This window comes from Epinephelus moara, chromosome 9, assembly GCF_006386435.1.
Source record: "Epinephelus moara isolate mb chromosome 9, YSFRI_EMoa_1.0, whole genome shotgun sequence".
In the NCBI taxonomy this organism is placed as follows: Eukaryota; Metazoa; Chordata; class Actinopteri; order Perciformes; family Serranidae; genus Epinephelus; species Epinephelus moara.
Window position 1 is genome coordinate 14,677,226 of NC_065514.1, and position 18,136 is coordinate 14,695,361.

General features: G+C 41.7%; 1 protein-coding gene across 2 annotated transcripts in view; it reads right to left on the reverse strand.

Moving 5' to 3' along the window:
- si:dkey-247m21.3 (5-hydroxytryptamine receptor 4) overlaps positions 1-18,136 on the reverse strand; it is a 79,016-nt gene that overhangs the window by 45,979 nt on the left and 14,901 nt on the right. For both annotated transcript variants that reach the window (XR_007570503.1, XM_050053681.1), the window contains exons 2-5: positions 6,306-6,387; positions 3,819-3,983; positions 2,525-2,725; positions 1,352-1,505 (exon numbers count right to left, since the gene is read on the reverse strand). Coding sequence is in view for 1 of the 2 variants with exons in the window: in XM_050053681.1 (XP_049909638.1) it covers positions 1,352-1,505; positions 2,525-2,725; positions 3,819-3,983; positions 6,306-6,328 (543 nt within the window). In the remaining variant the exon portion in view is untranslated. The remainder of the gene's footprint in view (positions 1-1,351; positions 1,506-2,524; positions 2,726-3,818; positions 3,984-6,305; positions 6,388-18,136) is intronic.

Here is an 18,136-nt window from a genome sequence, read left to right on the forward strand (position 1 = left end):
AGAGTGGCCTTTTATTGTGGCCAGCCTAAGGCACACCTGTGCAATAATCATGCTGTCTAATCAGCATCTTGATATGCCACACCTGTGAGGTGGGATGGATTATCTCGGCAAAGGAGAAGTGCTCACTAACACAGATTTAGACAGATTTGTGAACAATATTTGTGAGAAATGGTCTATTGTGTGTATAGAAAATGTTTTAGATCTTTGAGTTCAGCTCATGAAAAATGGGAGCAAAAACAAAAGTGTTGCGTTTATATTTTTGTTCAGTGTATGTAGAGGTCAGAGTACACTGAAGGTAGAGAAGTGCCTCAAGCTGAAGAGTAAATTCTATTTCATCATCATGTTTGGTTTGGGTACTGATGAACAACTTTCTGAGCTCTGCATGGTCATAAATTGATCATTTTGTGTTACAGGGCAGTAAAATCCCACACTGGAAATGTATAAAAAAGTCTCACATAGTGACTACTTCTGGTTTTAGGGCTAACAGAGAGCAGAGTCTCCTCAGATTCACAGAAAGATCCTCATTCTTTATTTGGTGAAAACAGAGCAGACGCAGTTCATACCAAGCAGACAAACTATAGCGGATCATCTAACTTGTGTCACAATTATTAAATCAGTTCTTGTGGCTTTGTGACAGCTGGAGTGAGAAGAAGTTTCAGTTTCAAACAATTCCTTTTTTGGGCAGAACAAGAGTGCAATGAAAGTTTTCAGAATGTTTTTTAGAGAAGACAAGCGACCAAAGAAACGTACACACAACGTATAAAGAAACCTGGTCTAAATGTGGTCATATCAAGTCCTCTGCAATTCTGTCTCTGACATATATCTTCAAGACACCCAGTCAGCTTTTAAAAACAATAGATTGCTGTTTGAATGAAGTCTGACTGCAAGACAAGGAAAAGGGACATGTATTTCATTAACTCTGGCTGAATAAATTCATCTATTCTCGTGTGCCTCTGGGAGTCCTGCAGCTCATTTCAAGGCGACTCTGAAATAACCCCACGCCAAAACACATCCAAACCAGCAGGAAATGCTTGTTGAAGAGCTGTCTTTGCTCGCAGCAAGAGAGCCTCTGCAGAGACTGGAATTGTTTTGTGATCACTGCATTACCGTGTCATTGTTGAAGGGATTGGAAACGTTATTAGAAACAGAGAATATTGGGTTGGAAAGGTTTACACTGCATTTGTCCTCACAGAAAGAACATCCTTCTCTTTAGGTATTGAAGGGGGTATATGAGCTCTTAAGTGGGCTACTTTGTTAAAATATTTAGTGTATTCTGTTGATGCGGGACTGTAATAACTGTGTCATCTCTCAACCCTTCCTTGATATCTGATCTTAGCCACTGAGGACTCACAATGTCCTCAATGCCGATGGCGTTCCAGCTTTGCATGATGGGTAGGAAGGAGATGAAGGTGGGGATGAGCCAACAGCCGCTGAGCATCACTGCCACTCTGACTGGGGTCATCTTGTGTCTGTAGACCAGTGGCTGGCAGCAGATAGCGTAATACCTGGAATAATATAGACACACAAGCTGCATAAGTGCAGTTTTTGAAGTGACTGTAAATATAAAACCAAACATCAGTGCATTTTCAATACAAAATTCATCTTACGTCATCTTATAAAATTAAATTTAATACACTTTTGTAATTGCAGAAAAAAATGTTGGAATTGTATGTTCCTGCAAATCACAGATATGTCACTTTTCCGCCCTTCTGCATGCCGACATGGAAAGCCTAAGGCATAAGAGCACACCTCTCTGCCCTTCCATGCGCCTACCTGGAAAACCTAAGGCAGGAGCAGCAGCAAAGACCCTCGGAAAGCAGATACATTAAAACTTTTTATTTTAACAACGCTGTGGATAATGTGTGGTTAGATTTAGGCACAAAAACCACTTGGCTATGGTTGGGAAAAGACCATTTTTTGGCTTCCTCTGCAAGCCTGCAACCCACCTCCACCCCGGCTCCTCCTTTTCATGTTGTGTCTGACTTATCAATATCAATGTCATTTCTGTTTGTCATTGATGCTGCTCTGTTTTGTTCCTGGGTGGTCTTTGCTGCTGCTCTCTCTGCTTACGGTCATGTAGGCGCATGGAAGGGCAGAGGTTTGTCCTCTCTGCCTTAGGCTTCCCACGTAGGCCCATGGAAGAGGCTTTCTGCATTTGCCTAGGAAAGGCAGAGAGGCCCCAAAACAGAGCCATACCGCCAACTGTAATACTGCAAATGGAAATTAAGTTTTCTTGGACCAAAGTGGTCCTGACTGGACTGCTGCTTGTGGCACTATCTCCACTGAAAAAACAGCGACTGGTCACTGAAAAACACCCATGTTTGAGGGCTGAAAAGACGCTAGAAAAAGAGCCATGTCCCTGAAAAACACCCATTGGTTTTGTCATTTGTTGGTCGTGAACAGTGGTCTGCAGTGATCTGCATCTTGGCAGGCATCTTGCCTTAGTGTCATGCCATCCATTGTTTTCAGTATGAATGAGTTTCAAATCCTCCCTCCCCATCATCTCTTTCCCAGACATACGCACCTGTCCAGCGCAATGCAGCAGAGGTGCAGGATGGACGCTGTAGTCAACAGGACGTCCAGAGACGTTCGAACCAGGCAGAAGATCTCTCCGTACCGCCACTGGCCAGTAGTCAGCTCGATCGCAGCGAAGGGCATCACCAACAACGCAACCAGCAAGTCAGCAAACGCCAGCGACACAATGAAGTAGTTAGTCTTCTTCTTCCTGAGAGGAGAGGAGACAGCAAGAAATGAGTCGGCATCAAAAAATAATCCACAAAACTCAACAGTAGAAGTTTATGGCGTACTCTATGTTGTACTGTACCATCATGTCCGACATGACTTAAACCAGCTTGCATCTCTAACCTTCAAAGGTGCTGCCACATAATTTGCCAGCTGTCAGTGTGACTTCACAGAAATTTGAAGCGATTGTCATGTGTCCTGTTTTGCATTTATAAACGAAGACTGTCTGATGTCAGTAGGATTTAAATGTCTTCTCAGGTCTAGTGTACAGGATTCAGTGGCATCTAGCAGTGAGGTTGCAGATTGCAACCAAATAAAAGTTCTCTCATGAGGCAAGGGTGTAGCTGACGTGAAAATGTAATAGACCCTATTTAGACCCAGTGTTTGATTTATCCATTCTGGGCTACTGTAGAACAACACGGCAGACTCCATGGAGGAGGACCAGCCCTGTAGGTAGAAATAACCGGCACATTTGTACGTAACAAAAACAAAGCGATTAATATTTTCAGGTGATTATACACTAATGACATCATACTTAGATATTATCTTCAATTCCTCCTAAATCCTACATGCTGGAGCGTTAAAATGCAGAGTTTTTTATAGTTTGACTTAGATTTTAGGCAAGCATGAAATGTCACAGGTACCAATCTACCTGTCAGCCAGAGAGGGCATTTCAGGACAAAATTTCCGTAACGTGAGTGCTTTGACATTTCATGGGTTCCTCCCAAAGCGTGTGGAATTTTTGAACACTGTTTCCCAGAATACCTCACAGTAAAATATATGTTTTCAGTATAAATAGCAGGAAACAAAATGCCCTTGCTTTGTCTCTTTGTTTTTGTCACATTTATCTTATGAAAGTCTTATCTGGCTATCTGACATCAAAAAAGATTGAAGAAAGGTTCACGACAGTGAAAATGTAGTCGCCTTTATTATTTGTTTTTCATGTAGCCTAACACTTCAGATCTTGAGCTTGGGTGTGTCTTCTGCAGATAGATCCCTGTAACTTCTCTGGGACTTTAAAGCCAGCTGGACAACTGTTGCTGCTTCCAGCATTGAAAAAAAGACCACAGGCTCACCGTAGATGTCTGTCCCTGCAGAGTGCCACCATGACCAGCAGGTTGCCAAACACCGTCATGATGATAATAATGGAGAGAAAGATGGTGAGAACAATCGTCTCCAGCGAGCTCAGGAATTCCTGCTGCTGCTCCTGTTGTCCTGTGTTTATGATGTCATCCAACAAACTGCAAGAACACAACAAACAAACAAACTCAGCTATTTAAATGGCACAGATTTCACAAAACTGTTTTTTTTCTCCTAGATTTTTAGGTAATCTGTCAACTGTTTAAAGGGCAGTTAGATTATTTTTGGGTGTGTGTGCAGGTTTTTATGTCATTCTGTAGCTTTTCAGTAGCGTTACGTATGTATTCCAAAGGTTCAAATTTTAGTCAAAGTTTGTATGTTTAGTGTCAAAATGCTATTTTCCCCAGCCCCTCATCTCACGTGACCTGATGTAGGTTTCTGCATGGTGGTGTGTCTACATATAAACCCACGTACTGCCATTGATTCCACCTTAGCACAGTGAGGAAAGTCGCACAGTAACACAAACAAACCAGACGATCTACGCAGCGGTAGACCAGCCACTCCCATGTGCTGTGAGGTAAAATTACTGTTTCTGTCAATGGAGTCTGGTCACTGGCGGCCCTTGCACATTTGGTGCCCTGGGCGATCTTTTGTTTTTTGTTGTTATTTTATTTTCTTTTGTTCCAGGGAAACACAAAAATCTACACTATAAAACGTTCTTTCACATGAAAAACATCTTTTTTTAAAAAAAAAGCCTTTGTAAGATATATGATACATCATAATTCCCTCTCTAATATCTATTTTATAGTGCTGTGAAAACATCAACAACTTTCTCCTTCAAACAGCTGGATTTATTCGAGTACCTCACTAAGAGCTACATATGACAAGATTCCATTGAACACATCATGAGAACATTATAATTGACCTGCGCCTAATACTAATTTTTACTGAACGCTTCACAATGTAAATCAATGTTGGTTGTGGCCACCGGCTGCTCAGAGGAAACAATAACTAGTGCTCCTTCTGCTGATTTCAACATGGATTTGTTTGTTTTTTTGTTCTTTCTCTCCAAATACGCTCCTCTCAGTAGTGTAGTGGCAATCTGCAAATCCATCGGTAAAAATAAGAAAAAAATTTTTTTTTGTAAATTGCAGAATCTGTCTTGAGAGATTAGTGTAGTGGTTGTTGAGTCGGCACCAGAATGCTTTTGTCGTTATGATATGATAACAATACAGTGCGTTTCAGGGTCCACCTGATGTTGGATAACTCGCCAATCCCTCCCAGAGAACAGATAAAGTGTAACAAGCTGTGGAGGGGGGCCAGAGGGCGGCAGGAACCCTGACAAAAAAGGCCTCTATTATTAAGTAGGCTTTGCTTTGTACTTATGTTGTTGTGGCCTAATGTAATATTTCAAAATAACAATAGTTAAAGTATTAGCAAAAAAAAAAGAAAAAGTAAAAGGTAAACATTTTGATTTGACTTTCGCCTATACTGCCTATGCCACGGGCCAGCCCTGAGTCTAGTGGCTTTGAAAAGCGCCATATAACTGCTTCCATTACCCGTCGGAAAGGGCTGTCTGATGGCAAAGTAAAGCGTTGAAAATAAACTAAATGGGGTGACCTATAGCTCAACTGGTAGAGTGTGCGCCCCCCATGTAGGCTAAATCTTTACAGTGGCCTAGGTTTGATTTCAACTTGCGGCCCTTTTGCTGCATGCTATCCCCATTCTCTCTGCCCCTTTTCCTGTCATTCTTAAACTGTCCTGTAATAAAGTTAAAAAGCCCATAAAGATAATGTATAAAAAAAAATAAAATAAAAAGTACAGTGTACACTACTTTTTTTGATGGTCCTTTTATGGGATGCTAAAAGACATTTTGCTGCTGCCCCCGTCCACAGCCACCAGACATCCTTGACAGAAACTGTAATGTTACCTTGTACATAAAACACATTGAGTTACTGGTTACCACTGTCCCTGATATGTTTGTGTAACTGTGAGACTTTTAGGACTAAGCTAGCATGTGCCATCCGAAGCAGTACATTGCTTAGCTTCTGTGCTCCAGTACTCCTGTCTGCTTCTTCAAACTTGGAGTGTGCTAACCGCCATCTACTGTAGGTAATACACTGACTGCAGAATTATAAATGTATTTATACAGCACAAGCGCAGTATTATATTGATTATATTGAATCTCAGCGTGTCTTCTCCAGGTTTAACAAAGATTTAATTTAATTTTTAATAATAAGACAGCCCCATCTTCCACCTCCAAGCTCAAATCTTCCAAGCTAACACTTTACTCACTCTCCCATCTTACACTGGTGTGTGTGTGTGGGGAGTGAGGGAGGGCATCAGCGCTGAGACCTACGTCACTGCTGTCTGCTAACGACTGAGTGGGAGTTTCCATTTGAGAAACGTGCACAAGAACGCACATGGACCCACTGCTTTTTGTTTTTTAAATAAATGTAACAGAGTCTGGAATCATGACTTACTGTTGAGGTGATGTTGTGGCCATCACTGGTCATCTGCATCGAGGTCAGCAGAGGATTGTCCTCATCACCCCATGCTCTGGCCCTGTTCACATACACATACACACACATACACACACACTCATGATGTATTTGTTCTGGCTCTTGCAGTAAGTCTGCATTTTTCTGAAAATAGTAGCCAGCTCTCGTGTACAGACGGGCTGGATTTCTCTCTGTTTGTCCATCTTGTCAAAAATGTGATATTTGTACCTCAAATAAGGAACAGGATCACGGCTTGAAAGTGTGTGATATTTAGAAGACAAACAGGCAGCAACGGGCAGCAGCTGTCTCTGCCAGATTCCATCAGCATGTTGGTTTGTCTTTGTAATGCAACAATAATACCATGCTTTGGTGAGTACCACAAGGGAAATTTTCCTTTCTTCCTCCCCTGTCAGGGGAGGTCAAAAGGTCAGATATCAGCTCCTGAACAGCTTATCTAACCTGGTGAATAAAGCAAACATATTGATTTTACCAACAACAGCCTGAGGTAACGAGAGGACACTCTGTTTATGTACAGATGAGGGAGGTTAAAGCACTGACTCTAAGTCATTGTCCACAAGGACCCTGTTTGACTTTCTTTCTTTCTTCGGTCAAATCAATAACTTCAGATTCCTATCAGTATATAGCGACTTTTATTTTTGCACCTCAACAATTAAGTCCAAGAACATCAGCAGTTGCTCCTGAAATGAACCCTACAAGAGCAAGTCTTTTTAACCCCTGTGCTTTTTCTCCAGTGTTACATGGCTTACAAAGATGAACATGAATGTTTTTAGAATTTTAACCTCTCTCCAGCAATTATGATGTTGTTGTCACCACCTGTTTTGCTCTGTGCAACATCACTGCTGTTTTTATCTATTTACACTACATAGCTACAAAGATGTGGTTTCTCTAATGGTTGGCTCTAGAAAAAGGTCCTTAAAATATGAAACTGAATGGGGAACCCCCCGACATCTATCTTAAAATACAACAAACGATTTATTTCGACAACAAGTTTAGTTATCAATATTTAATCCTCCATTGTGTCTTGATATCAGTTTTGAAAATAGAGATATTAAGAAGATATTACTGCTTAGGTAATACAGGGGTATGACTGCATTCAGCCCAAACTTTACGCTGCAAACGTTATTTTAGTCAGCTTCTCTCCCAGGGCGACAACAAAACAGAGCTTGGTCACTGATATTAAGCGTCAGATATGGACACACTTTAGCGTCTGTATAAGATGCACTGGGCTTTCAATTAACTCCAATGTAAACCCTTTTGCATCATTATTAGACATTCAGAGCAATAGACATAGTATGAAGAGCGACAAAGTCTGTTTAGGGTAGTTGGATGGATCCAACAAGTACAGGACTTCGACCCAGGAGAGCAGGGTGTGTGTCCCGCGGGAAACTAAAGGCAGCATTAAGCTAATTTGCCACCTGAGGTGTCAGGTCAGTTATAAGTCACTTGAGTGTCACGTTAGCGGTTAACCATGTGAATCCAGTAATGACACTTATGTCAACCACCATCTTTTCCTAACCCTGACCAAGCAGTTTTGTTGCCTACACCTAACCACCAACGCCCTGCAACAAAATAGCTGTCAGTTCATTCATTTTCTGTAACCACTCACCCTGTTGGGGGTTGAGGGGGGCTGGAGCCTATCCCAGCTGTCATTGGGCGAGAGGAGGGGTACACCCTGGACAGGTCGCCAGACTATCACAGGGCTAACACACAGAGATAGACAAGCACTCACAATCACACCTACGGGCAATTAACCTAGCCTGCATGTCTTTGGACTGTGGGAGGAAGCTGGAGTACCCAGAGAAAACCCACACGCAAACTCCTCACAGAAGACCTCCCCCATGCCGTGGTTCAACATCCCCACCCTGGGTTCAAACCAGGAACCCTCTTGCTGTGAGTCGACAATGCTAACCACTGCTACACCGTGCCGTCCAAGGGGTTATTTCCGGGTCTGAAACATAAAGCCAATGTGGAAGTGCCCTAATTCTGCATTCTTTCTAATGGCCAGCAGAGGGCGACTCCTATTGTTGCAAAAAGACGTTCAATATAGAAAATTACTCTACTTCTCACTTGATTTATTCCCTCAGTAAACATTTTCCTAATTTATTTGGTCTCAAACACTTGTTTCAAGTCTTATTCAATTAAAAACAATGTTAATTTTGTGAATTATGGTCGCATTCAGAGTAAAGTTAGCAATAAAACAGGGTATGCTTGAGGGCATGACGACCTTGTGATTGATAAGTCGCTATAAATATGGTCAGGTCTGGTTCCAAAAAAACAAAATGTCAACTCAAGGCTTCAAAATATCAGTCTACAGGCCAAAGGGTAACATCATGGTGGCTGTGTCTACTTCTTTTACACGGTCTATGTAATTTATTCACTAGAAATTTTGAATTTCTGTCAGTAGCAATCCATGTAATAGTACAGTTGCTGCTAGAATGGCTAAATATTGATACAACATATATACAGAAATGCATTACACCATGACAAGACACAGTTGATCTCTATATTTACGATAACTGAGAACATTTTATCAACCAGTGTGAGAGGAAATGATTAAAAAAAAAGGTTAAAAAGGTGCTCTGAGTCATTTTACAGTGAGTATCTGTTCTTCAGAGAACCTTTCATCGGTACAGTTGTGGATGCCTTATCACCCATTACAAGCACCTATTACAACACCTGCTGCATCTCAGGCTTTTTATGACAGCTGTCTAGCCTTATCTCACTGGAGGGTCAATATCATCCGACAGACTGTGACAGCCGGTGATCCTGTCAACAACTCTCACTTCCCGCAGGCAGATCACTAATTACAGTTTATCACGTCTGCGGGTCATCTTGTCCAGTCATTCTCAGTTCTCTCACCTGGTGATGGTGCGGTGTTGGCTCAGTGTGCGTTGATCTAAACTTACGTATTTCATCTTGACACTTTGTTTTGATCCTGTTCATGTTCTTACAGCATCCATCGGTCTTGATATAGAAAACTTTGGCTTATCTCAGTTCAGAATAACAGTGATTTATTCGCTGGTCCCCAGAGACAAAAACGCTGAGAAGCCCTGACCTAATCAACACCTTTTCCAGTTCTGACTTTTCCTGTTTGTGTTGTAGACATATACAGAACATTCACTGGCTTGTGAAATTGAGCTGAAATTGAAACCAAGACAGAGATGATAAGAGTGTTTTCTATCAACGGCTCCACTTCCTTGAGGAGAGCAGAGTGATAACGCAGCCCAGGCAGATGACACCAGAGCCTCATTGTTTCTTGGCTGAAGAGCACACATACCATTTTTACTTACATTGGCCGGTAAGACAGTCTATGTTGTTTTTCTGAACATACGAGCACCATTGACAGATACATATTTTCACAGAGACTTTTTTATAATTTTCTAAATACACAACCTGGGCTTACATGGAAAGATTAAGTACTTCAACTGATCTGAAAACTCTTTGGTAAATAGAGCAACAAAATATCCACATACTTGTGTTTTAGGAGACAAAAATAAAGCAACTGGATTACAATTTGGTGTGACGCTAATCATTTCGTATCTTTAATTTTCATAATAACCACTAAGCTTCCACCTACAACAGGCCAACTGTACAGGACACGCCACCCACCAACCTGAGTCAGTTTTAAACCTGAACGCCACATGCTACTGTTGAGAGTTTGTGAGAACTAGTTAGCAAACAAGCAGAGGAGTTGAAACAGAAAGATAAATGTCATTAGAAAGTTTGAAACATGCAGCGTCAGCACTCCAAGGGGGAGTAACACAAGCCTGACAAAATCTATCGAAAAATAGAAAATAAAGAGACTAACCCTGAACATCTGTAGTTCCAGAATCACTGTTTCTTGTATGAAAACATTTAATACATTTTGGGTTATGGAAATCCATTCAAATAAACACATTTGTACTGATGTAAGGGTTTCTATGCTTTAAACAAATTCAAGAGCTGGATAGGTATTCTGTTTTCAATTTTGAGATTTGGATATATGTTTGTTTTTTTTGGTCTGATTTTTTGTTTTAAGACATGACAACATAGAAATTCAAAATAAATCAATATTAGGCAGACGTTGAACTGACCACTTGCCAGGAGGAGAGCAGCTCCAGAAATAGTTGTTCAGTGTTGCGTAAGAGAAATACTGACTCAAATATAAATCTCAAATCTTAAATTTGTTGGAACTAGTATGCTGTTTCCGTACTTCTGTTTCACAGTGCTTAGTCAGGTGTTATCTCGGATTCAGAGGCTATAATACTTGTCTAAAGGCCGATGTAAGTGTTTTTACCTACCCTGAAAGACCTACATTATAAAGAGGGATGGGAAACAATGAACAAAGACACTTGAGAAAGTAGGGAGCCGTACACATGCTGCATTTTGGCGCCCTTGAATTCACTGTATTTAATGTAGACACATGGCAGGTGCACTAAAATGCAAGCTGAGCTGGCACAAAAAAGGCACAAGAGTAGCACCCAGCGCCCAACCTTGTGGTTTCCAGGTGGTTAAAGACGCAGCATGTGTACAGCTTTTTGCTAAAATCCTGCTTACTTTCACACCTCCACACACCTGGCCAATAGACCATGGATGAATTGCAGAACTGGCTCTCTGGGCACAAGACCAGAGGCCCAAAATTTCATTGCCCCCCTTGACCTTCACCTACGAAATGTCACTTGAATTAACACGTACAGACCAGAAGAAACTCACAAATGACCAACACAAAGTAAATTAATCACTTACAAAACTACCACAAAGAGACACAAAACCACAAAAAATGCATGATGACACAAAATAATGAATAACTTTAAAAAAAGGGCAAAACCACCACAAAGGTGAGGTGCTGGGGCCTTTTGTGTATCTGTGCCCAGGGGCCCATTGTCTCATAACTCACCCATGCAACAGAAAAAACAAGCACCTAATTTAAAGCACAATAAGACCTTTGGGGGTCCCTGATCCCTTGGGCACCTGACCCCTGTACCCACATCCATATTAGGACACAAAAACACTGATTATACACACAGTAAACGTGATTAAATGTCAAGTTGCTGCAGGAATAATTTGGCTCAACAATGGTGCACAGATTGGACGGTGTTCAGCTTTACATTCTCATTACAACACCCAGTTTTTAATAAAAGACTGAAAAATGACTGATTGTTCACTTCAACGCTCCACATTATTCTCCCGCACACACTGGCACACAGAAATCATCGCTGGATAACAAAACTAACACTACCCACCGACGTACCCGTTGCTCACTCACACATTGGAATGTAAGGAATGAGAAAATATTTGCTCAATCTAAATTTCAACGATAGGAGAAGAAGAAGAGCGAAAGAAAGAGTGAGTAAGGAGGAGGGAGAGGAGCTGCACCTCTGACAGATTTCTGCGGCTCTCCTGTGTGATGTGCGTCCAGGGAGGCGTGTTTTCACAGCTCACCGTGTCCATTTCACATCTGACTGACACGGACTCGAAACAGAACAGAATGAACTCTGGAGAGCAGGCAGCAGGGAGAGACTGGGTTGCTTCTTTCTATTTTTAATGTCCTGTATCTCCCACAGTTATTATCATTGTCATTATTATTTTTTGAAAGAAGTTTCTTATGATTTTATTATTTTTTTATCATCATCCTCACTGTCATCATTATTGACTTATCAAAATACTCCAAATACTGTATAGTAGAACATATTTACAGAGTTTTGATTATAGTCATTGGGCGTGTATGCCCTAAACAGAGGCGTGGTCAGATGCATTGTTGGCGTATTGCTGATTTAAAGGCAGCAGAAACAATTTGACCAACAAACACCTGGTCTAAAGTCAGAATGGCAGAGTATTTTCCTGCTTTTTTCAAGGCCCCATTATTCAGGGATGGGCTGCCGATCATTAATGAGCAAAATATCAATCACATTCTCTAAAATGTGAACGTAGCAGAGAGCAGAGCAGAGCTGCAGAGCTGCTGTGCAATTCCCCACTAAGAGAGATGCTGCGCTGAGGAGGAGCGTAACTTCATTAATTATTTCAGAAGCGAAAAGTTAAGTTCTGTTTCCTCTTTCAAGTTCATAACTACAGTTTTTAGATTTGCTACTTAAATGTCCCTCTATATTTGCTACAGTGACATCACTGCTCTTACTGAATTACTCACAGCAGAAAACCACTCAATTACTACAATTTGTCAAATCTGCCATGTAAACAGCAGTGTGGTCAGTGCAGGCGTACTTCACTTTTAAAGGGAGTGGGAGATGACACTCTGATTGGTTGAATTTATGTTTTGCCCAATACACACCTATGATTAATGGGATAACTCCTTTGCCCTTTGTGCCTGACTTTGTGCTCAGATTATGCACCGTTTAACAAGCAAAGTGAAGCTGGACACACCCTAAATGCACATGCACCATGCACTTCAGACCGGTGGTTTCCAACTGGTCCAGCCATGGGGTCCAGATTTCTCCTTTGTTATTAGTTCAAGGTCCACACAGTGTAATACATGCAACGTCATACTTGTGTTTGGCCATCTTGTTGCGCTAGTTTGTTGTCTCTGTGAAGTAGCTGTTTGTTAGTCATTGACTCTACATCAGGAAACAGCACTTCAGAACAAAAGCTTGGTACTGAAAATTTACTATACTTCAAAATAAAGTGTCACACTGTGACACATTCCTGGGACCCACTTTTGGAAGGTGACCCACCAGTTGGGAACTACTGCTTTAGACCATGCACTAAAGACTGTTTAAATAGGGCCCCATCAGTTTACAGCCATACTAGCAGCTACCTTGGGCACAGGGGCGCTTTAAGCTAAATGGTGACGTTCGTCCTAACATGTTCACAATGACAATGCTAACATGCTGATGTTTAGCAGGTGTAATGTTTACTACTGTCATCATCTAAGTTTTGCGTGTTAGCATGCTAGCATTTGCAAATTAGCACTGAACACAAAGTACAGCTGAGGCCATTCTCGGAACCCATCGGCTGTATTCGGCGTCTGACTTCCAGCAGACGGTGATACAGCCTCTGGGGGCAGACCCCCGATTTTTTGGCATTCCGGTTTGATTTGGGCGGAGGAGGCGAATTTCCATTTCCGACTTCCATTTATATATAAGTAAATATGCTGAACCATTGCGATGGATTCAGAGTTTGCAGTGACGCCAATTATGTTCCGCCTCGTTAGTTCACCGCACGGACCGTTTAACCTGGCAACAACTGCAGCCGGCTCAAAGGTGATTAGTCAATATCACGCGGACTACAAACAGCCTACAATGGGAAACCAGGGCTCTTCCGCTCTTCTTCCGGAGGCAAGATCTCCGGGGTTTGCCTATAGACTCTACACCGAATGTAGAGTCTGTATATAGAGACTAAGATGAGGCTGATAGGAACGTCAGTTTTGTAGGTTATGGAAACAAAGTATTGGGCAAATCAAAATTCTGACCTGATGATGGCACTAGATGGAAAGACAAGGGATTAGCAAAGTTATTCCAAATCATACTGTGGGGAACACTTTCTAGGAAATCCATCCAATTCTTGTTGAGATATTTTACCTAAAACCACAAGTCTGAACCTCATAGTGGCACAAAAGGAAGAGTCGGTAGGCATCAAAGTCATAAGGATTCATGATGGGCTCCATGAATGTCCATGCAAAATGTAGTGCTGATCCATCAAACTAGTGTTGAAATATTTCACTGAATAAATGCTAACTTTGACCTGCTGTGGACTAAAGTTGTGTACCAACCCGCTGATGTAGGGTAGACATATTGGCGGAACCTTTTTGGTTTAAAAAGAACTAGGCGCCCTTCCGCCACTGGAGCGGCTGTTGATGACTTGTGGGAGGAGCTGTTGATGACGCCGCACTTGCGAGCCACTGGCAGTGGATAAACAGGAAACAGCTGATAGCAGGAATTAGCGAGCAGCTAGTAGCAAGAGGGAAACGCAAACCTGAAAGACACTGTGAAGACGAGCAACTGGGGAGACAAGGAACTGCGCACCCTTCTTGCCCTCGCAAACGAAGAGGCCACTAACCGTCAGATGACGGGGACAGTGAAGGACGGGCCGACTTACAAGAGAATCGCCGAAGCACTGACTAGCCATGGCTTCCCTCCCACGTCACTGTTTACGTCACATGCTGAGCTACACGTTTTGTTACTTGCTCACGCCCCCCATTGCCCCGAAAAAGGCGCATTCTGTACAAACAAAAGTAGGTAGGCGGCATTTTCCTGAACTCCCCTATTTTGTTTTTATACTGCCAATGCTGAAAGAAGACTGATTGTAATTTCCTGCAAATTTGCACAGTTCCTGTTTAAAAAGGGCTAATGTGTCATGTGACTGCAGTTGGTTCGGGTCAAGGTCAGAACACGTTCGCACCACAAACAAACCGCACCAGAGTTCTTTTGTAATGGGACCGAGACCACCTCTTCAAGAAGGTCTCTGTCTGGTCATTTTGGTGCGCGCCTGAGTGTGATTGCTGTGTTCACACCTGCCAAAATGACTGCACTTAGGGGGCAAACAAACAGGTGTGAAAGTACCATTAGAATCTGTACATGTTGGCTTCATTTGGTGATTCCTACATGACTTCCTGACTAATGCATGCATGACACTCGTGTTCTGTCTACTGTGCTACTATTGTGAGAGTACAAAGTGGTCTCTCTGTCTCTTCTACAAAGAATCTCACACTTAATGATGGCACTTGCTGACAGATTTACATTAGCACCCAAGAGAAAGGCTGACATACAGATTGGTGCTTTCTTCTGTACTTGCACTTGCTATTTTGAGTGCATAAGCACATTACGCTGTGAAATATGGCAAAATGCAGTGCACTGTAAGTACCTGGATAGTTTATCCATAACTTTACTGTCATAAAGTTGGGTGTGGAACGCTGGACACTTCTTACCCTCAATGGTTACAATCTTGGCTACCTAGCAGAAGGGGAGGTACCACCAAATTTGTGAAAATTATACCAGAGGAAGTCGCAGCAGTTGTGGTTGCTCCAGTAAACATTCGTGCAAGCTAGCAGATATTTTGGCGGGGACAATTGCAATCACAAGAGAAGAAGAAGAGGTAGATGAAGTCAAATTTTGTGACCGTCATTTCTCGTAACAGCGTAGCAGCCATATTTAATTCATGATAATACTACCCCGTTGAATTCATGCACTATGCAAGTAAGTACGTACTGTACCAAGTGTACTACTTGGAAGCATGACAGGGGAAGTATCTGAATTGAGACACAGCACCAGTTTGTGATGGATAGTGCTGCGATAGATAGATAGATAGATAGATAGATAGATAGATAGATAGATAGATAGATAGATAAACAAAAACAAACAGGCAGACAGACGATGTAGGAGGAGTGACTGACTCATCTGATGCAAGCTGTAATTAGAAGACGCTCACTCGCCATCTGGGAGACTTCCCGATCGTCTCGGCTGCACAACCCGCCGACCTGATGCATGTCTGAAAACCCGACTCGACTTGAATGAAGACAAAGTTTGTGTTGGTGTCAAAGACATTCCTGGAAAGATATAGTTTTCTCCTGATGCTATCACATCATAATCAGATTAGCCTCGCCTTCAACAGCTACCACATCACTCTATTTCTGTTGGCAGTTGATGACAGCAGCTCAGGCCTGTTTTATATACAGCATCAGCGTCCAGCTTTCTAAGCACTGAGATGTCCACAAGATACTACAGTACATTTATTTCTTTGCTACCATCTAGATACTGGAATACTTGTAATCATTTGATAAAGCTATTTTAAATTTACATCAGGATTTGAGTATTCAATGGGAAAACAAGTGTGTGCTGAGATCATTCGTGATGTAACAAAAGTCTAAAAGTTGGAAATGATATTAATTTGTGTTGTGACCATTGTATCACTGTTAACACAACAAATTCAGCCAATTAAATGCTCTTGAACTCTTCAGCTGCTCGTGTTCTCATCAGGTGGGAGATAAATACTTCTCACATAATCTCACACCTCAGATTGTGAGAGGGCTGAACCATGTGTGTGTAAGCGTGTGTGTGTGTGTGCTCATATACACATTTTTTTTGTTTGTATGTGGAGGAGGAGTCTCTGGTCCCGTTGCCAAGGAGACTGAGAGGTATCGTGCTCTACAGACTCTCCTCCTGTAATTTTTTAAATGTTTGAGTAAGGACAGCTGGCTTATTAAACAAACTACGGCCGGGGCAGATGCTCTCACATGAAGCTGTGCTGTAAAGTGTGTGTGTTGTCTTTAAGTGGCTGCTGATCAGTGTTCATATACATTAGAGGGGAAGGATTCAAAGGTAAGTACAATATAAAATGTCACCGGAAATCCCAGGAAAGGACATCACCACCATATAAATTGATCCTACTTGCCTGTGTAGCCAGTGTTATTATTAATTCCTGATGATCTGCCTCAAACGCAAAGCACTAGTCCATGTGAGTTAATGAATTTTTTTAGTTGGGAAGCATATTTTAATATATAGTCTACAGTATATTATTATATTTCTCCTCTATTTTTGTTGTTTATCACTGTATAATGCACGATTTTCCATGTAAGATGTGACGGTTGGTCTTTGTGGTAGGCTATTTGTCCAACTCTCCTTCACTGTGTTTGGATGGCAGGCTAAAAAGAGACCGTGTCGAGCACAGCATCTTCCCCACAGATGAATATTTTTTAACTTTCAGCAGCCAGAAGAGATGCCAAACGTGCAGCACTCAGTGCAGAATGGACACTCAGTGCCTCTTCACACAGCTGGTGTTTGTAGCAGAAAGTAAATACACGGTGGTAATATTGCAAAGAATTAACAAAATACACCGGCCTCAGGAAAAAAAATGTTTTTCTTTTCGACGAGTTGTTCTTTTTGACATGATGTTGTTTCATGCAGGTAGCCATTCTTCTTCTTCTTCCTTTGGCATTTAATGGCAGGCTAGAACCCTTGTCGGTTTATATGCTGCCCTGTCAGGTCAGGCAGAATTGCATCCCTGGTACATACTGTACTGGAGGGTATTGTCATGTTTTCAGAATTTTGACATCGATTTGGATCTTGTGACATCCCTAGTCCCTTCATTACCATGAACATGGGACAGTAGTTTTTGTTTTTTAATCAAGACCAAATTCACCATCCTGGTGCTGTTATACTCACAAGAGAACCAAATGTATACTGTATTAATGCTTCACTGAAAATAAACCCTAAAAATTACTTATTACTTTTGTGTCAGTAATGCTTTGTAAAGACTAAAGTCCCCAAGTGTTTTCGAAGATTTAGCCTCTTCTTTAAAAACGAAAAGTTAAGTATTAAGGGTGCTTTCAGACCTAGAGTTGTCTTGCTTTGGTCTGAATCAGGGACTAATTTTGTTACAAAGTTGCATAATTGCCTAGAGTTGGTTTGTGTTCTCATGGCAGCATAGAGTGCCGAAGTCACGCCCCTTCCGGTGAAGCTCATGGGACCTTAGATCGGAAAAAATATGAATGGCAGTGAATGAGAAGAGAAATATTATCTTTTGGTCCTGTTTGAGTTGTGACATGAAATCCAAATATGTCATTAATGAATTTAAAACATAAATTTTAAGGTCAAGAAAGTCATACTTTGTGGTAAAAAACGTAAATTAGAAAAACTACACAGGAGGCGGTTGCGTATATGACGTCATAGCTTTTGCTCGCTTCCTGCAGCTTGGAGCGACTGCAACCTGGCACAAAACACACAGACATCTTCAATCATAAATCAATTAATCATAAAACAGTGGAATTTCAGCGGGGAGGCCAAGCTGCAGGAAGCGAGCGAAAGCTATGACGTCACATACGCAACCTCCTCCTGTGTACTCTTGAGTCTTTCTAATTAAAAAGC